The 22,104-nt window shown below is 42.4% G+C and overlaps 1 protein-coding gene across 1 annotated transcript in view; it reads right to left on the bottom strand.

The window, feature by feature from the left end:
- Window positions 1-22,104, bottom strand: part of MST1R (macrophage stimulating 1 receptor) — a 397,230-nt gene that overhangs the window by 183,235 nt on the left and 191,891 nt on the right. The window contains exon 3 of the mRNA XM_086938800.1: window positions 1,972-2,154. Within this exon, the coding sequence (XP_086794926.1) occupies window positions 1,972-2,154 (183 nt within the window). The remainder of the gene's footprint in view (window positions 1-1,971; window positions 2,155-22,104) is intronic.

Below are 22,104 nucleotides of genomic sequence, written 5' to 3'. Positions count from 1 at the left end.
AAACCTACTGATTATCACTACAGATGCTAGCCTACAGAAGGGATGCAGGGGAACTTTTTGACTGCAGGGAAGGTGACCTCCTAAGAGAGCTTAGCTCATTCTTTTTATTTTGCATCTGAGAGCGATACGTTACTCCACAGTTTCTTCATAAAGACTCTGCTGCCAGCAGACTAAGGAAATGGATGTTCTGTCCAATTTATGACCAGTGGGGCTATTCTATGCTTTCTCTACCGCTGTGTTCCTTCTTCCAATGTCATGTATTAGGTCTAATAGAATGAGAGGAGGTTAGCATGGTGGTTCACAGGTGGATTTGTAAGCATTGTTTAGGTATATTGCCATCTATTGCTGCAATTGACGACAGATCCTCTGCTGTTCCTGTCGATGTCAATGTTCCCAAGCCAGGGGCGAAACTCGTTAAACTGCACATGACGGCAGGAGATGGACTGCCATGAAGCCACAAGAGATGTGGATACTCAAGGTGGTTAGTAGAGGATATCAAATGCTACATATTGTATTCTGAAGAATTTCATGGGGCCTGAAGCTTCAATAGGATCCATTGTAGCGGTTTATTTTGAGACTTTTGTCTGCCAATCAAAAGAGCACAGATTTGGGTATTTTTTACTGATCCATCAGGATGTCTACTCAGTAGACTGCTTAATAACCCAGCACCTTAATCAGAGTTTTCCACCATTGGAACTTTTTTTGTTGCTTCAGCATCCTCCGGGTCCCTCATTCAAACACTTTAATAAACATGCCTTGGTAATACTGCAGTACTATTCTTGCTGTGCTACCACCTAGCCACAGGGGGTTGGAATGGCAAGAGACATTACTGAACCAAGAACCTTTCCTTAAGACAATACTGAAACTGTGATACTGTGTCCCTCCTGTCTTTTCAAGCCAGAGCTCTATTCTTGTTTCAATGCAGACTGCAGTATTTTTAATAGAAAGTGTGCAACAATCAATATCCAGATTCATGAGCTTTGGTTGATTACAAGCGTCAAGGGCTTTCCTATGCTATTTTCAAAATGCCGCCCCCACCCCCCTCAGTACTATTTATTTTGGTTAAATATCCGTGGCTAGGGCTCATAAACTTTCCTCTGCTACTTTGAAACCTGTGGAATTGCAGGAACATAATTTAGAGGACTAAAACCTTTGGCCTTGAGAAAGCGTAAAGGCGTAAGTCCCCTGAGCAAAACACGCGTCAGCTTGTTTGAATCAGCATTAATTAGGCTTATGAATAAAAGGCACCATAATATCATTGGATCCATGAACCTAGTGTTTTCTTTTGGATAGTCAAGGAGAATCTGAGCCAATAATACATACAATACCTTAACAGAGTACTTATTTCTACAATATCCTGAAACTGGTTACAGTCAAACATATTTCAATGTTCACGGACATCAAACAAAACCTATGAAAGTTGGTGGGGACAAAGTGAACGCCATGGCCGGGCCAAATGTAGTACCTACCAAATACACACATAAGCCACACATTTTTTTTCATTGAAATTTGAGTCGATGTTCGCAAACATCACAAAAACCACATCAGCAAATCTAACAAAAACAAGAGTTTTTTCACATAATGCCATATGATGTTCACAAAAATACGCAAGATACAAAAGAAAAATTTCACAATTCATGATGGCTCCAACAATTATAAAGAACAATATAATTAATTGAAAAAATTAAAGCTAAATGGAGGTTAACGTTTGTGGAGTTATTAACTGTGACAACAGCACAAAACCTAAAAATACATGAAACTCACAAGTTAAGAAACGTTGACGAAGTTACTATTTGTGACTACAGTACAAAACCTAAAAATACATGAAACTCACAAGTTAAGGTACTAAAGTAACCTCATCACCCAATCACGTCATGGTAACTTAACCTTAACTCATTACCTTAACTGATTTTTTTTAAATCATTCAAAGACATCTAAAATGTGATTATCAAGCATATGTTGAACACTTACCTGCATAATTCGGCCATCCGAAGTGCCCAGGTGAGCTATGGTAAAGTCTTCCATTGGAGTTACGAATATTGAGGTGAAGAGGACATTGTCCATTCTGAAGAGGTCCAGCCTGTAGTAGGCAGGGGTGACAAGGGTGGGTTTTGTCAAGCAGTTCTGATATGGCAAACTTCCCTGGACGTCTGCCTGCAGCAAGAGATAATAAGCAAGCTCTGTTAATTGGCTGGAAAAAAAAATCTGTCTATGTCTATGAAACGAATGGTCAAGGATTCCTTTGGGATGGGTGGAGAGGTGTGAGATGTGATTGTCTTGTTTTTGTGCCATTCCACCACCATGAACAGTGAAAGAAGAGGACACCATTTTGTTAGAGGAACAGGGTTCTAGACACCACTGTGCAGGTATCTACAAGTCTAGGAAGAGCAGTCTTTACGGATCCCAGATTGAAGGTTCTTGTCTGGGTTATAGAAGTAAAGTTAAAGTACAGCAGATTCCGAGACACCAAGTACCCAATAACTATAACCCCTTGCAGTCTAGTGAGAACTAGGTGCTTGCAATTTAACATTACGACGTCCAATTGTTTCCTGACATTAAAACACACATTTTTCACTGGTCAATTAGCATTCAGAAAACCAATGTATCGCATTACCGTGCGAGCCACTATGAAAGGACATTTGAAATTCAGATTTTGTATTGGATTACATTAGAATGTGCACTGCCGTGCAAGTGAATGTGTGTCTGGAATATCAAGCTCCTAGAGAGCAGCTCCTGTTTTAATGTCTCCTAGAGGCACACTGGTGCTTTAATCTATTATTGAATGTACAGGTTTAAAGTTGTGCACCCAGGTGTTACTACGTATGCATAACCAATGTGCACGGAGATGTTTTTCCTGGCAGTAGGCCACAACGGTGACTGCCATTTTGTAATTTATGCATCTAAACAATATACATGTAGATTCTGGGAATTGTGACATTTTGAATGTTTATAGCCTTACTCCATTTATTGATTGCTTGATTACTAGTGCTTACAGCTGGACATCATTTCACCGAAGATACATTCGATAATTCGGTGACCACCACTGGTTAAACTTCAGCTAGCACACACCATCAACCACCCTGTAGAAAGTATCCATTGGATGCGAATATTTCAGCTTTCTCGAATGAAGATTTAGCTTCATAAACCACATCGGAAGAAGGCTGCAGAAAGACCACATTGGTCAGGGAAGATGCATTTTACCAAGCTGGGTAAACAGGATTCAAAGACTCAGCCGAAGCAGGTTTCCACAACTCCACTCTGGGATTAACCTGGGTTTCTCTTATTGGATGTCATCATTGTCATCTCACACCCTCCTTCCAAGAGGTCCAGTCTTCCCATTATGGCTGAAAGCAGGATATTTTTTACACAAAACAAGGTTACACATGGTTTGGAATTACCGAACCTGATATTTTCAGGAGTAGTAATCCCAAACTTTTTATTTGGTACAAATTCTCCATGGACTTAGTCAGTGTGTCAAGGGCCCGAATGCAAGGAAGGAGATGGGACCAATGGGCCCAGTTTCAATTGGGAAGTAAAGACATAATTTTGGTTCAGTGGGCCCCTAAGACCTTTGGTCCCGGTTGCCACTGCACCTTCTGCACAATGAACGCTACGACCCTGTAGTCTACTGTGAAAAGATAGGATTTACAAGTTTGCGTGCAGATATCAGCGCCTCTGATGTCAGTGCTACGGAGTGTTTTATTACCAAACTTGGAAAACTGGAAATCTCATAACGCAGTCCTCCCTAGGTAAACCTCTAGCATATACAATGCTAAATTTTGCAGGCAACCAGAAGCGGACTGCCAACAAATATTACATTCGTGGAAGTCAAAGGAAACTCACTTTGAAAAAATATGAGCAAATTCACAAAGTCTCTAGAGGTATTTTTTGCAGCTATAATATAATCGCAGAAATTCATGTTCGACTTGTATTTCTTCATCACAGAATACATCACAAAGCAATACATGAGGAATTGCCTATATTGTATTATTGTATACAACTGTAGATATCAGGTGTTTCAATCTGTTCTATCGCATTCCAACATTTAAAGAAAAAAAATGTATTATGCTCTACATATTCTCATTATATGATAAGAAATAAAATGTATAAATCGGAGACCATTCGATGAATAACCAAGTCATGACACAATTGTGAAAGAGACAAATGTTAAATCTTGTTGAGGTTGCAAGGATTTTTTGTACACATGTGGAGGAGTCTTATGAGTATGTAGGAGTTCGTCTGAAAGGTACTTACGAGAGGTTGTACATTTGATTGGGGCGTGTGATTTATGAATTGTACTTCTTAATGCATTACGAGGGTATGTAGAGCATGAGATGTATTTAAAAAAAAATATATATATATATATTGGATTGTGAGGAAACAGATTGAAGCGATTTATATCTATATCTGATATAGAATAACAAAGAAATTTATAATTTTAGATAAAATATATGTTTACATGTCAGTTTCTATTCTGAGATTTATTCTGTGACTGAACAAATACAGGTTAAGCGGGAATCTAAGGAGATTTATTTTGTTGCCCTAAGGAGATTTATTGTGTTGCCCTATGTGTATTGTATTTTTCGCAGCTGGCCAGCTTCAGGTGTGTTGGAACACGGACAATGCTGTTTTTTGACAGGTTGGACAAATTGGGCTTACTGAGAGGAGGATGTCTAGGTTTCAAATCACAAATAAATTGAAACTAGGGACAGAGTGGAGTAGGGATGTCATCTATAAATATCTGGAACCATGTCATACCTTTATAGAGCATTTACCGTTAAGAGGGGACAATCCTACATAGAACACCACTACAATATCATATCCTGTTGCACAAAAGCCATACCAAGCTCATGGTTATATAGCACTTTAGCAGCTCATGCACAAAGGTTTTAGAGAAATCGAGACACATTGGGAAAGTGATGTAAGTGACTCAGGAAATCATCATTGGAGGGAGCACCAGCTCTGTTCTAGAGAGGAAAATGTATGGCAAATTTCAAGATCCTCCACCAGATATTGGTCTGATAAATAAATGTAGTGTTGTGGTGGACATGTAACAACACAGCCCCTCCCTAGTCCTGACCACGCATTCACCCCATACCCGTCCATCACAGGCTTAACCAGTCAGCTGGCCCTGCCAATAAAGAGGCAGGGCGGACAAGCCCAGGACTGGTTACGCTCACATAATAATGGTATCCACGTTGTTCTTGCTGTAAGCATGTGGGCCTGGGGTCCACGGTACTACATTGGCAACAAAGTGGACCAGCCCTAGCCTCCGCAGCTCCCCACTATGAGTGTGCCTCTCTATTACTAAGAGGGGTGAAGACGAGACACTCTGTCCCGGCCCGAGAGGAAAAGATACCTCCACAAGTGGTGCCTCTGTTGGTGAGGATTACTGCTTGAGGAGAATCGCTGTGGGAATTTGTTGGGGGGGATAAACCTGAAAATGTGCTTGAAATACTTTTTTAGAGACTTTTAAAACAGTACCACGACTTTCTTCTGTGAACAAATCACTCTTTCGACTCTGCCCCTCGGCTTTCACGCTGTTTGCTCGCGTGGCGGCCATTATTGGCTAATCTTATCTGCAACCTTCTCTGATTGGCTGACTACGAGCCAATCAGCGCACAGCCCCAGCGGAGCTCATTGTCTCCCGAGGCTTTAAATGCACACTATTCCGAGGACGCGCGCCGCTGGCACGCCTAAGGCAAGCCCGTCTGCGCCCGTCCGCGCCTGTATCGGGCCTAGGGCCACCCCCCCTGCTAGATTTCTACAGAATCAATCACCGTATAGGCTCCAGTAAAAAGCTGAGCAGCTAAAAGCCTTTAACAGGCTACCTCACAAGTGCAACCCTATAAACCTAAATCAATTGAATTATTCCACTTTTTCATGTCCCACTTGCCCTCTTCTTTTTATGGAAAACCCCCATTTACAACCTTCTGCCAATAACAAACAAAACAGGCCACCCAAAATAATTAAGGCAGCGCTTATTAATGTAAGATCATTGCCGAAACACAAATATGAAATAGCCAACATTATTGAAAATTGGAAATTGGATATTCTTTTCCTTACGGAAACTTGGGGAGACTCTTCCTGTGGTCCAGATTTCACCACAGCTACTCCCGAAGGCTACACGAATATCAGACATGACAGACTTCTAAAAAACTGCAAATAAAAACAGTGAGAAACGGGACGGTGAAGGTCCGGGAAGCAGAGTTACTGGAGAAACTGGAATCGGTTCCAGATGGCTCAGTCCTGCTGGCATGTGTTCGGCGCCTCAGAGAGCAGTCCATCATTACTACTTCTCTTCCGGCCACGCGGACAGTGCTTGCATACCTTCATAATCTCGGCCTGTTTACTTTACGGACTTTTAGTACAGTGGAAGCATGGGGAGCTGTTGGTGCATACAAATGGATTCCTAGTGATGCGACGTAGATTAAATACACACAAATAGCTCTGGTGACTTCCTCCCTCAGAGCATCTTCTGACCATCTGAGTTAACACAACCCTTCCACACTGCAGCAAGAATTGTGTTCTGTCATGGAAGTACAAGGCCCAGATGACAATACACATGATGATAAAACATGCAAGTGCGCTGTGCAAAAAATATCCATGTGCCAGTGTCACCACAGATCATAAAACATATTCTTCTTATATGTGCAGCTCGAACCAACAAAGTATACAGTAATCAAGTGTGTAAGCAGGGCCGGTCCTAGGATTTGTGGGGCCCCGGGCAGAATAGGAACATGCGAGGCCCCTATAATTTGCATAAGATTTAACCTGACAGGAAGTGACCTCATAGGGTCAGGAAATAGGCCCAGCACAAAAATAAAAGTGGCCCCCATTAGTGAATTAGTTAGCTAGAAATGTCAAAATTAGGACAGTTTTTAACTTGTAAAGACATGCGGTTTACGTTTTTTGTAAGGTATGAGAGATTGCATAATTTGATTTTGCTGCAGGCAATGTTTGTTTTAATATCATGAAAATCAACATTAAAAACATGTTCATCTGACCATAAAGCAGGCAAACAAACAGCCCAAAAAACAGGTCAAATACTAACCTGGCAGATTGGACCATTACACACTGCCTGATTGCCCTAATGTCCAACCCGGCCACTGTGTTATACAATTATTGTGCTGATACAGGATCATTGTTTTTGTAGGTAAAGTAAAGGACAAGAATATAGGGTCCGGTAGGGGCCCGTTTCAATGACGATTTTAATTTACCACCAGGTAAAGACTCGAGGGACCTAGCACACTGAAAGCCCTGCTCCAGCCAATTTTACATTCTGATTGTGCTACTCTTCCTGCACCTCTTGTCTGGCTGCTATCACACCTATCTGCTCCCCCCGCTCCCTCTCACTTGATTCCGTATTTCGCACCCCTTTCATTTACTCTGTGCTCCCTTTCCCCAGTCCTGGATGAGCTGAGCTGTTTTCAGTGTGAGGCGCCGTCATTCTATCTTTCCTTTAGCGCCCTGCAGGTTATCCTGCTTCTTATTCAACCAGGGGCAGGGCGCACTTCACAGGTGAGGGCTCTTGAATGACCTGTCTAATCGCTGCTATCCTCATGCAGATGCAGCGATTAGGCCAAGGCAGGCAGATATTGATTAAATCCCTTGGGCCTCCTGGGCCCCCTGGACCTCCAAACTCTGAAGCATTTGAAAGCGCGAGGCCCCCTGGCTGCGAGGCCCTGGGCCGCTGGCCACGCTGCCCATGCATAGCGCCGGCCCTGTGTGTAAGGCCAGGCCACTGGGATTATGTAATCAGGCCCGGACTGGCTGTTGCGGGCACTGGGCAATCCTCTGGTGCCCCGCAAGGGTGGGGGCCGGTTTTGGGCCCCTAGGGGCCGTTTTTGTTACAGGGTCGTTTTTGCAGCATTGCTGCAAAAACGGCCCTGTAACAACATTGCCCGAAAACCGGCCCTGGCAAAGAGCACGGTTGCACCCCCAGCCCCCCCCACACCCCCGGGGGGGGGGGTGGTAGAGGGGCCGGCCGAGCACTTTGCCAGGGCCGGTTTTGGTTCCCAGTCCGGCCCTGTATGTAATCCTGTGGCTGCATCAACTGCAAAATTATTGATTTACTTCACTTATAATTCTCCATCTGCTGCATTATTTGCAGATTTAAGGGAAAAAAACTGTTAGCAGCTCATGTACATCAAGTTACCACACATGATGCAGTACAGTGGGAGACCCTTTGCGGAAAATAATTTATTACCTTTCTGCAGCCAACAGCTGCGCTCAAGTGTGAAACTTTTTCCCAGAGTATTAACGTCTGCTAAATTCACAAAATAGCCCAATAATACTGCCACACATAGTGCAGCATCTATTTTTGCCACATAATTTGGTCCTCAATTGCAACAAAAGTTCAAGTGGCTGCGGGAAACTGCCCCGTGCCTAAGATAAATGGGATGCAATGCAGGTAATGCTGAGCACGCCAAGACCCTTGTCTGCAGGGTGAATATGATGACGTTATATAGTAGTCTACATGCCACATTACAATGGCTGCATCTTGAATAATGCGGGTCTCAACTAACACTCCTAAAAGTGAAGTATTGTCCCAGACTTCAATGTCTCAATTCAGTGTCGCTAACTGAGGCAGGGCTCACAATCTTAGACATCTACAGGGTGCCGAGGGCAGTGCTCCCAGGCAGTGCCTCTCCATGTAATTCCATATGCATGCCATGCAATGACACATAGGGCCTGATTTCGATGTCAGGCGGAAAGCCTATGACTCTGTTGGAGGCTTTCCGACCGACATCAAGGGTTTCCGCCGTGGTATGATGAAGATGGTCAGAGAGAAACATGTGGGAGCTTTAGCTCCTCTTCCGACTGGCTCACAGAGCCCATTGGAAGAGGAGCAGAATCGTATTCCCATGAATGATGGTGGAGTCAGCCTCTGCTCCGCCATCGGGATTACAATGCCAGTTTCCGACAGACTTTCCATGTCGGCCTTTCAGACATTGAAAGGCTGTAGGAAAGTGACTTTGGAGTCCCCTAGTAGGTGCCCCGTCACCACTTCCACTCCACTAAGGGGCCCGGGGGCACCTATAGTGCCCCCTAAACATCCCTGCACCATGTGGCAGGCACTGTGAGGTGCCTGCCACAGGATGCAGGGATGTTTCCAAACATCCATTTTACTATGGCAGCTTGTGCTGCGGGCCTTTTCCCCCTGCCGCAAATGGATGTTTCCGACTGCTCTATGGGCGGTCGCATCCTAATACTGAGGTCGGAACCGCCTGCCTAAGGTCAGGCAGTTCCAGACCGCTATGGTGTCGGGTGGATGCAAGTCCACCCGATATCTTAATGAGCCCCATAATAATCAGGATTAATATTAGGCTACTCATAAAATGCTACTAATTCAATTCACATCTCTGAAATAATCTCAAGTTCCTTACATCATGGGCTTCCATTTTAGACACCACATGCAGTTTCCAGTGTGGCCACTTTCCACGATAGGCAGGTGCATAGGTTGTGTTTACAGAGTAGATTCATATGAACAATACACACAGCAGGAGTTGCAGGAGAAAAGGTGAATTGTCATTTCTCCAGCAGGTATCCATATTGTTGCACTTCCATGTAGACTGGAGATATCTTATGTTGAGGGCTTTGGATAAAATAAGATATTACTGTTTCATTTTACTGTTTAGGGTTTCGGTCAGCCTTGACAGCTCCTCTGTCCTCAAAACCTATTGTTACCAATTCTTTAACATATACATGGAGTATGCTTTGTGTTCATCCAACTGCAGTATTACTCCCTCACACTTCATGCAAAAGGCTGTTAGGTGGATCATTCCACCTCCTCTGGAATGCTTGCACTGCAATGCACGAATGACTATTTTACATCCTAAAACTATACCAAAACATCAAGGTAAACTTTGTTTTAATCTCAGAATCTTTGTATATAAAAATGTTGTATTTTTTTTTTCACTGCAGCAAGCTTTTTTCAAACATTTTAGTCAGGACTCAAAATGCAAGTCTGACTTATTGGTTTGCCTAAGCCTGTTTATCTATGAAAAAGTTGACTGAACACTTATCTGAAAGCAGGAAGTATTTTTTTCACACCAGTTCCCAAGGCACAGTATTAGTATTAGATGTGCCCGGATCTCAGTTGCGAACAAACCCGCTTAACGTAAGTGGATGATGGACACGTTTACAAAGCTGTACCTAATGCAAGCGATGGACGTACATTAAGCAAGGAAGAAACCACATTCACTTAGTATTACAGGTTATGTTAGCATATGGAAAATACCTATCAAAGTAAGTACTCCATTATACAGTGAAAAGGAATGTATGGAAAAGGATTAAGTGAGAGGTTGAATGCCAGTTGTTCTTCAAACTAAGTTTAAGGTCTTCAAATCTAACCTTTCATAAAGGAAATGGGAAGAAACAGGAAGATCTTTAGACACAATAAACCACCATCACCACCTGTGGGAATGGCAGATCCTGCACCCTTTGGAATAGAGATTGTGGGGCAGCACATATCTCAGAGTCAGGAAAGAGTCTGGTGACTTCTGGTGAAAGGATGGGCGTGAACAGGCTTAATTTTAATACAGGTAAGAGATGTCAGAAAATGGTGGCAGCAAGGAGCTCCAAGTCTCCGCCTTCTGACCCAGTATACAAAGGTAAGAACAGGGCTGAATAATTTTGTGCTTGGCCCCCCCTCTGGACCTCTCTCTGGCAACCAACATTAGATCCCTTGAAAACAAGTTTTGTCTCAAGAAAGCTACAGAGACCTAGCCTATCGTGGGTTCAGATCTCCCAGGTTCTTCCAGTTCACTTATGAATTTGCCAAATGACCTTTAGATGAGCACAAACTCTAGGAAGGACACGAAGCAGAAAAGAAGTCATCTACTGCTATTCATTTGCAATAACCAATTTCTAATTACCAATTGTGACAGACAGATACACACATCATGATGCTGTCACATAATAGGGATATGTCAGTAGCATCCCCTCAGATCTAGTTGATATAACTCTATGGCATATGTGTTCAGGAAACCAAGGCATATATTAAAGTCAACAAGGGGACCCCAAGTAAATCAGCAGGGGACCTCGGGGAGTAAAGTTTTTCAAAACAACAGTGGTCCCATGCAAAGAGTAATACACTAAGAACAATAAATATAGACACAATTGATTCTATATTCAGAATGACATGTCCAGCCGGACAGAGGTCTTAGTTTTTACTTCAATCAAAAAGATACAAGAAAAAAGATTCCTTCAACAGATCAGAGTAGTGGGGCACAAGCCTGTACCCAAACACATCCAGATCATACGTTTTTTGCATTAGTCGACCCGCATGGCACGGAAAGGAACTCCAGCCGACTAATCCGGCATTTCCTAAATCTGCGTTCTGACACACGAGTAGACGCGCATCCACTGCAACCCACATTCGGGTTTTACTACACCGCCATACTAAGGCATATACTCCAACCCCGGCTTCTATCCAGAGTTTACCGGGGAAGCCCCCTCGAGGCTTTCACCCAATAGGCATTTATATAATGTCCTGATGATGGTCCCCATGACTATGTAGTGGGACCGAAACGCCGTCGACCTCCTTACACACCTTACGCAAAAAACGTATTTCATGTTACATGCTTGTGAAGGTGTCAGTTTGAAATTTCTGTGCATTTGTATTACTTCAGAAAACTGCAGCTTTTGCCTTAAAAAGCCCTGCTTTGTCTTGTGTTTCCCTCACTGTATTGACCTGGATGTGTTTGGGTACAGGCTTGTGCCCCACTAATCTGATCTGTTGAAGGAATCTTTTTTCTTGTATCTTTTTGATTGAAGTAAAAACTAAGACCTCTGTCTGGCTGGACATGTCATTCTGAATATAGAATCAATTGTGTCTATATTTATTGTTCTTAGTGTATTACTCTTTGCATGGGACCACTGTTTTGAAAAAACAGAAAGCCAAGGCAGCACTCTTCAGTGCCCCCAGTAGGGTAATAATCAAATGTGTCAATTGTCAGGTACTGTAGTTTGTTCTACAGATATTTCGTTAGATTTAGACAAAGAATCAGAGAAGAACAATTTCATGCATAAGGAGATTCGGTAGTAAACATATAGCCCCTATAATCACTTATCTTTCTTTGCCTGTACCAAGCTGATTCAAGATAAGCCGCTATCGGATACCCTCTTCACCAGGAGCCCTTTGAATTTTTCCCTCTTTGTGATCTCCCTCTCCATTGCCCTACAAGTGTTGGTTGTACTACCCGGTGCTGGCCCCTGATGGGCACCTTCTTGGCCTCCCATTGTGATCTTCTACCCACACCCTCATTTATTTCAAATTACTGTTTCAGCTGCTTCCTCCGACCTGTTCAGAATGGAGCGTTCTGCAAGGCCACCGGATACAACTTCCATTCTGGGCCGCATCCTGCCAGATTCACGAGTGAGCTGCAGGAAGAAGTGGTCTGGCAGAACCCCGCCCATTTCAGCTCGTAATGGACTGAACATGGTCGCCAGAGGCAAAGTAGTAGTCTAGCCTTGAAAATGTCCCACGGACTGTAAAATAAGTGTTGTTTTTTGTCTACCCATGAGGTTTGTATTCTCCATGAGTCCAAAAGGTGCAAGAAATACATAGCCTATTTCAAGGTGTTAGTCAAGTTGGGTCTGCAGATTTGGTGCAGGAGTTACCTCTCTATTGTCCCACACACAACTGATATCTCCTCACAGCATAATTGCTTTTATGTGAGAAGAACACTGTTCCCAAAGAGCAGTGAAAAACAACATGATTTGAGATGGAGGGCCTATACATTCAAGAGGCAGGTATCTGCACCCACTAACGAATCAAGTACAATCATATCTATACATTTCTGCTCCATCTTCACAAGTAACACAGACAGTGGGGTCCCGCTGACATACAGGTGCACGTCCCACTTGAAAAGGACATATACCATGATCGATGAGAACAATATTGCCACCTCTTGAATTCTTTTTGTGTTTTATCCCTCTACTTCTTGATTAGATGGTTTTCCTGTCAGCATACTAGATAAAGTGCCACCTAAACTGGCCATCCACTTCTCAAAATCCCAGCAGACAAACAAAGCAACTTTCAAGAATGACAATTGTTTAAGATTGCTATTGTTAAGGAGGTTTGCTCTGTGCAAATTCAGGTGCAAATTCAGGCTCAAGAGCACCCTCCAATGAATCTTCAGGTCCGACTGGGCTAACATTAAAATGCAATACATTTAAATAACATGATCCAGATGTGGCTCCACAAAGAAGACAGAAAGTAGTTAGGTTTCAAACCCATAAAGATTTATTAAAGGGTGAGCAAAAGCAACATACTTAAATTACTAATATTATTTGTAATCAGTAATCAATACAAAAATGTAATAGCCACTGAATAATTTAATGTAATTCAAAATTGATAAAAGTAAAACCAACTATGATAAAGTAGTCTTAAAAGGAAAGTTAAGCAAGATCAGTTCTCTCGTTAAAATGGTACCCTTCTTTGCTAATTCAAGGGAAGTCAGGTAAAGGGGTGGGTGCTGCCATGAAGGCATCTGCTTTAAAGGCATATGCTCCTCCTCTACATTTCATTAGCTCAAATCACACACCTCTAACCTTTCGTTACACCTAGACATGTTTCCAGACGAAGGCGCAATCAGGTTAAAGCACAAGCAGCCAAGGTAACTTTATTATTGTTCTCAAGGTACTTACTACACTATGAACTCATGCTACACATCCTTCGGTCTAAAAGTGATCGGCAACAGATTGAGAAACAATCAGTCCAGGGAGTACTCTGCATGTGCTTGCCTGTGTGTCCTAGAAGAACTGCTTAAGGACACATTTTCACATGAGAACAGTAAACAAAAGATACATCATATGAGATTGCAGGTTTGGTTTCTTCTGAAATAAAGAAGAATACATGACATGTAACATAGCCAAATTTTAACCATCTTAAAATACGGCCTCCATTAGAAGTGGTCAAGCTCAACGTGAAAAATAGACTGTGAATAGAATACATTTGATGTTACATGTTAAGAAGCCCCTCAATTATGTATCCCCTCCTCTCTATTGAAAGTATCTCCCATCTCCTATATAACTGTTGCCTAAAATAACTTTAAAACTCTCTCTCCCATTTTAACAATGTGGCCAAAGGATCATGTGAAGCAGCACACCACATTGCGGGGTCTTGTGTCCCACACCTGATCTGTTCCCCAGTTTTCTACAAACCACATATACATACTCCAACCATACCACATACAAACACTCTAACTGAACAGACCAACCTCCAAAGCACTGTAGCACATCAGAACAAAGTCACTATCACAGTTTTTCAGATACGTTGATCCTGATCAATACAAAGACATATCTTTTCCCTGATCAATATAATTGTGTCCATTCAACAACTGTGCCAAATAACAAAGAAAGCATAAAGCAGTAGTCCAATTCCACGTCGAGATTTCAATAGTTAAATTCTATTCCACATTCACACAGCAGCAGACGCCCGATTTGCCCGGCAGGGCTTCTTCAAGGCTCCAAGATGAATATTTCTTTCTTTTGTGTGATCAATAGATCTCTGGCAAAAAATTATCAATCTTCGTTGTAATCCTATCTCAAGGATTCAAATGTGGAATGTGAAGTGCGTAGTAACAAATCCAGTCACCATCAGTCTAGGCCTGTACATTCCAAATTGTTTTATAATATCACGATCATCATTCCTAGGACCATGTTACGTCCTAAAAGCTGCTGACCCGCATTCCGACAGCTTGTCAACAGAGTATTTTAGCGTTCGCTAAAAGAATCTGTTGACAAGCTTTCGGGAAATGCTAAAAGAATCTGTTGACAAGCTGTTGGGATATTGTAAAACAATTAGCTTTCTGTGTTATTTGGCACAGTTGTTGAATGGACACAATTATATTGATCGGGGAAAAAAATATCTTTGTATTGATCAGGATCAACGTATCTGAAAAACTGTGATAGTGATTTTGTTCTGGTGTGCTACTGTGCTTTGGAGGTTGATTTAGATTTGGGACTACATTGTAGTCTCGAATAGTGTAATACTTCAGGTGGATAAGTATTTGGCATTGTATTAGCACCCAATATTGAATGGTTTGAAAGTGACATATTAGAATCTCTATGACTTATGTACATATGGTGATGTGCAGATCAATATAGCATATCCACCCATTTGCTTTACATAAACTCTAACTGAACAGGCAGGTTAATCCTTTCCCTAACTATAAACTACAATTAAATAAGACAACGCCCAGTATTACATTTACTAAAACCTCTCCCTCGTCCAAGGCTCCAAGATCCAGAACATCACAACAATTATATGAGAATAGTACTAGATACTCATTGAAATATTAACTATATATATTTACCCTCCAAGAGCAATACTTAAGCATTTGTATTAAAATAGCCTTACTTGAAAAAACTATTTATTCAATTTGTTCATTTGATATTTAGATAAACTTAAGTTCATAAATTAAAAGCCTCTGTTATAGTGCAACCCTTTGGCTATTTTAAGACTAGTTTCTTAGAATACTTTCTCAGAGAGTTTAACCCAGCAAAGGTTTGAAGGAAATGTATCAGCATTTCCTAAGCACTACCGGATCTAGTCCACTGATAATCATGTCTGCGTCCTGGTTACTGATAAAGATTTCACTGATGTAGCCTAAAATGTAACAAGTCCAATAGAATTTCAAAGTCATGACATTTCAACCAGTGTGTCCGAGGATTCTACATCTGTAATGATCAAATAAAAGTACCAGCAAGGACTTTCCATTAACATACTGAACAGTAAAAAAAAGCTTGGTGGCTTGAACGTTTAACACAAGAAACATTACTTTTTGTCTGGAAGTAAATCATCATTCTCCACTGTACCTTGTAATGATTTAATTCATTTAAACAATCTCACTTTATTATGATATTTTGGAGTCGTAGAGAGTATCTTATATTATGTTCCTCACAGTGAATAGGATTGCTTTTCTTTAATCATCAGCATACATCGGCATTTTCCTCCTGCAAACAGACGTAATGTCCAGATTCCAGTCTTAATACATTAAGTGAAGTAAACATTGCCGGACCTAGTTCCTGGGCTCTCAGAGCAGTAATAGGCTACCGGGTTCCACATGAAACAGTTGGATCATTTACTACTAGTACTTTATTTCAAAGGAGAAACACATGCTACAAATGAAATGAGGATCAGCCAAGAAAACCAGAACACTGTAGCTCCTTCTAGCCAGACATATAACCCAGAACACAATCCTATTGCATACATACTAGCAAAGATTTAACATGGGGGCCATATGGACACTATTATCTACTGGACTGTGCTTGCTAAGCAAAAATCAACAGCCGGGACGCAGTGTGTAGTTCTTTGCGAAAGAAATTGGTCAAATGGTTGCACCAACATCTCTGTGTTGTAAAGGTGCTCTTTAAAGGAAAACCTTCATACTTTGCCATCCCTCCAAGGGGATGGTATCTCTCTATCAACCTAGCAAGGATTCTGGTTTCATTAACTGTAATGGAAAGTTTGGTGAGGTTAAGATGCAGCCACGACTAAAGTTTTTCGTATGCACAAACTGCTCACAGACCACTTCCCGAAACCAAAGTGACCATTCTTCTTATTCATTCATAGAAACATCTGGCTATGTCTATGAGGTAGAAAGTCACGCTGACAACCGAAGATGATGCAACACTGGCAAGAGTAATGCCATCATTAGTTATGGTTTATGAAGCCTCCAACAAAGTTCTGTACAATTTAGAGGAAGAGGTCAGCCATGCTCAAACCTTAGTAGAGTGAATGGACACGGATGTGCCTTTTGCTATGCGAACATGAAGACCTCACACACAGATCTGACCTTAACCTAAACCATTACCAACTGTGAACTTTATGTGTATCTTCAATACAGCACAAACTACCATTACCACCAGATACCTATTATTCTCAACAATGCAATTAACAAATAGAATTAGATGGTGTTTGTAAACCAATAAGTAGGCAAGTTAAGATGGCGTCATCATTCTGGCTCAAAATTATCTCTTGCTGGAAAACATGGTGAATGACTTCACATTTCACTCTAGGCTTTTTTTTTCTACCATTGATGCGGTCACTAACACTAGAAACTACTGAAGGAGCCCAGGAATGTTTGTTAGACCTGGCCTACAGACAACAGCTATAACTAGCAGGCGTTGCTGCCTCATGTTATCAAAATGCTTCATAAATAGAAAATACATACAAAATATACTGTTGGGGCAGCACGGTCCCCTACATGGTGAATATACATATAACCCGAGCCTCAGTGCCAGATTGTATGTGAAATTGATATTCTGACTTTTTGTTTAGCCCTGCCGTCACACTAATCTAGCGCGCGTGTGTGTGTGCAGAGAACTAAGCCTATCCCTAGTAATGCGAGGTTCAGAGCATGTTCACTGACATAGAGGGGTACAAAAAGCATGGAAACCACACACACAATCTGAAGAAACCCATCCATTGATGACCATCCAAGCCCCCATCTGCACCCAGCTTAGGTAATCCTGCTATGAAGAAAAGGGCTGTCACATGACCCGGCCTCGATGATCCCACCCAGTAGTCAATATCTGAGTAAAGTCGCTGGCCCTGCAGTTAAGCGGAACAACTCTGGTACACTTAAGACTTCTACTGGGTAAACATTAAATGGTGAAACGGACTGAACTGTTGTGCACCTAAACTTTGGCTTTTTTTCAGTGAGCTGCACCTGTTCCCAATCAGTGCCCTGTCCCATCTTAAGAAAATGGTTATAGACACCAGAAAACTCAATTAGTTTTGGGAAGTGGGGAGGGGGAGGTGTCTCACTGAAGACCACACACAAGATTACAATGCTGTAACTGAGAACCTTAATTATTCTGTGTAGTAATTTGCTTTACTGTGTAAATATAGTACTTTCTTTTAACCAAAAGGTAAGCAAGGGGCTGGACAATACATTGCTGTGTCCGTTGGTTGATTCAGACACCCCCACACTCTCTCACAGAGAAGCATTTAACTACTCATCCTTGCTGCCCTGAGGTCAAGCACGGAGAGAGTGTACGTGGCCCTGTTTGCAGAGCCATATTCAATGGACACCAAGGCCAAACAGCCTCACCCACCACAGCCAGGGCTCAGTAGCCCCTGTCCGCCCTATGGTCAACAAATAGGGACTGACATCTATTAAAGGACTACATGGGTCAGCCCAATTCAGTCATTGGCTTCTCTGCAATGTGAGCGACAGGATATAATAATAATAATAATAGTAATAATAATAATAATAATAATAATAATAATAAAGGGGTTTATAAAGCGCCTGGTGACGCCTCCCGGCGTGTCCCCGCGCTGTGGAGAAGGGTCAGAGTACAGGTGGAGGGAGGAGGAGCTAAAGGGCGAATAGATAGGTCTTCAAGAGTTTTCTGAATGTGGATTCACTGTTCGCTAGCCTAATATTGGTGGGAAGGGTGTTCCATTTGTTGGCTGCCAGCGCACGAAAGGAGCAACCTCCCATTCTAGATTTTTTTGTTCGGGGGATCTTGAGAAGGCCTGTTCCCATGGAGTGAAGGGTTCTGTTAGGCTCGTAGGGGACGGCTAGGTCAGACAAGTGGGACGGTGCTTTGTGCGAGATGATTCTATAGCACATGAGAAGCGCTTTGAATAGAATTCTCTTCCTAATAGGCAACCAGTGTAGAGTAGCTAGGGTAGGTTTAGAGGCAGCTCTTCTAGGTAGTCTAAGAACTAGACGTGCTGCTGAATTTTGGAGCACCTGCAGTCTCCTGATGTTCTTTTCTGAAGTTCCCCCGAAGAAGCACGTTGCCATAGTCCATACGTGAGGTTACTAGGGCTTGAGTCATGGTACGCCTGGCCTCCAGAGGGAGGAGGTCCAGGGTGCGGTTGAGGGTTTTCATGACCCCAAAACATTTCCCTACAACTTTCTGTATGTGGCTGTCGAACGAAAGTTTGGGATCCACCCAGATACCTAGGTTCTTCGCTTCCCTACAAGGAGTGGGTAGAGGCCCAAGACAAGATGGCCACCAGTCTTTGGTCCAGCTAGTGTCCTTACCTCCTATTACTAACACCTCAGTTTTAGAGCCGTTAAATTTGAGGCAGTGTTGGGTCATCCAACCTGCAAGATCGTTCATACAGGTTTTAAAGCTGTCAGCAGCTAAGGAGGGAGCTTGGGACAAGGAGATCAGCAGTTGGGTATCGTCGGCGTAGGAGACTAGCTCTACGCCGTACGATTGGACCACCTCTGCCAGCGGAGCCATATAGAGGTTGAACAGGGTGGGACTCAGGGCATAGCCCTGAGGCACCTCCTGTTCTAAGGCTATGCTTTCAGAGAGGAGAGTGCCTCTTTGAACCTGAAAGCAACGGTCGGTGAGAAAGGCTTTCAGCCAACCTATTGCCTCCTTGGTGACCCCTGCTTTGTTTAGACACTGTTGCAAGATGGAATGTGCTACAGTGTCAAACGCGGCACTGAGGTCCAGCATAATGAGTGCCATGGTCTGACCCTCATCTGCTCCTTCCCGTAGAGTTTCGGTCGCTCTCAAGAGAGCTGTCTCTGTAGAGTAGCCCGACCTAAAACCAGATTGCGAGCTGTGTAGAGCATTGTGGGATTCGAGATGGGCCATGAGTTGAGTGTTGGCTATTTTTTCGCTACTTTAGCTAGGTAAGGTAGCAAAGAGATGGGTCGCAGGTTATCTAGGGTGTCCTGGCTAACATTGGTTTTTTTTTATAGGGAGTACAATTGCTTTCTTCCATTCTTCAGGAAGACAGGCTGAGGCAAAGGAAACTTGGAGCACATGTCTAAAGTACGGCTCCAGAACAGTTAGACTAGCTCCTAATACTTTGGGAGGAGCAGGATCCCGAGGGGAGCCAGATTTAATGCTTTGGCAGATTTTCATGAGTGTTTCAGGAGGAGGGACAGTAAAATTACGTAGGCAAGATTCTGTGAGAGCGACATCTTCCCTCTCAACAAAGTCATGGCCTGATGTTAGATTACCCGAGAAGTTGGCATAGATGTCAGTGATCTTACCGGCAAAGTACTTGGAGATTTTGTTACAAGTATCCACCGAATCACTGTGGGATGTATTATCCGTGGTTATTACAGAGATTTCTTTGAAGATCTTAAAAAGCTCTTTCGAAGAATTTTCTGCTTCCACGATGCGATTATTATAGTGTGATGCTTTGGGGACTCGAATCTTTTTATTATAGTCCTTTTGTGCTTTTTTGTATAGAGTTTTGATTTTCGGGCAAAAATTGGTTCTCCATTCCCGCTCAAGTTTTTTGCATGCAGATTTAGCTGTCTGTAGTTCCTGGGTAAACCACGGGGTAGATTTCCTTGCCCTCTTGGTGTTAGCTAGAGTACGAATAGGGGCAGTGCTATCTAGGGCAGTTATAATACAAATTTGTAATTGATTATAGGCTGTTTCACAGTCTGACCCTCCTGGAGGTCCTACATTTTCAAGTGTCTTAATAAAGGTGTCAAGGGAAAAGTTTTCCCATTTCCTACATCGGTAGCGTTGTACACTATCTTTATTAAGCTCGGTCTCAGATACCCGTATTTGCAACAGAATTACGAAGTGATCAGACCAGGGTACCGGTTGTGGAGGAAGAGGTAGCACTCCAGTCCAGTTCCCAAATATAGGGTCCAACAAAGGTCCTATATAGCCTGATCACCGCTAGACATCTACTTTAAAAAAGTGCTCTTCAATGCCAGGGCTGGTGCACCAATCCATTATTTTACCAGTGCTTTTTTCTTTTCAATCTCTATCCTTTTCTTAGTTTTCTTAGTCATCGCTATGTGTTTAAGCTATGTGGGTTTGTAGACCGTTTCAAGTCTACCATCGTACCAAAAAACGCCTGTAATGTTTCATTAAAGTTGTATGCAATGGTTAGAACGTTACTTTAAATTCAACATATTTACTGCAATCATATTGTCGCCCCATGCAGGAAGTGTCATTCATTTTATTCTTTTGATTTTTTAATGGCATAGACTTGCAGCATAAAAAAAAAATCACACCAAGTTGCCAGGCCAAAACCTACCGGCTGTGCCATTTTTAAGGCTATAACATGGCAGCTGTTTGAAACGCCACCCCATCCATATTGCTGCAAATACTGTTACTTTTGTGCTTCAAATTAGAAGACGCATTATGAGGTTCTTGATCAGTCGCACTATTTTTTGATGGCGTTGGCCATTAGTCTAGTAGGCAGTGGCCTTCAATTTTCCATTACTGGTGTAGGTTCTTGAAAAGGAGCAAATCCCTGCCTCCATCTTCATCAAAATTAAAACTAGCTCTCGTTTGAGTAGATTTTGCCAGGCAAAGGTCTGCACTCTCTGCAGTTATAAATAATTAGGTCATTTCGTTGAAACAGCTGAATAACCTCATTTACTCTGGACTAAACCAGAATTTCGAAACCACAACAACCTTTGTCCCTAGAAACCATCGACAGCAGGCTCATGCAAGGGAAATACCAAGATGGCATAGACAAATCAGAAAATAAACAAACTAAGCTTACAGAATTAACAAAACCTAAAAACCTCTTACAAGAGACGTCAGTTGCCAATTTCTCCTGAAGAAGATTCAAAATGGTTTTCCTTCATACAGATGGGACATTATGGGTTTACACTGAAAACTAAATAGCAGCACTTTAGCCAGGAAGCACTTGCAAACGCTCACGCAAACCCTCAAAGGGTAATTAAAAAAAATAATTCCAGGGGCAGAATGATTGATACTGTTTTTTGTTTTCCTACTTTGGAATCATTTGCTGTGTGTCAGTATCTAGATATCGGATCAGTTTAAATAAGGAAAAACCACACATATGGTTCGACAAAAAGCAAGTATGACGTTTTTATAGAAACCTGTGATTCTCTTCAACACTGCTCTACATTGTCTCCATTCCTCTAAGATGTCTTGCAGATCCTCTGTCCAAAGCCTAGGTGTTTTCTGACTCTCTATCCCTCTAGACTCTCTACCTTAGAGGATCGATAATCCAGAGAGAGCGCATTGGCCATGAATGTCTCAGTGTGTCTGGGTCCATAATTATGCTGTGATTAGTTATGGCTTCGATCACAGGTGTAGTAGATCCTGACTGGACTATCATGTCCACGAAGAAGGGTTAATTCAAGTTTTGGGCATTGCAAGCCACAGTGA

This window comes from Lissotriton vulgaris, chromosome 9 (genome assembly GCF_964263255.1).
Source record: "Lissotriton vulgaris chromosome 9, aLisVul1.2, whole genome shotgun sequence".
Lineage (NCBI taxonomy): Eukaryota > Metazoa > Chordata > Amphibia > Caudata > Salamandridae > Lissotriton > Lissotriton vulgaris.
This window is presented reverse-complemented; position numbering and strand designations above follow the sequence as displayed.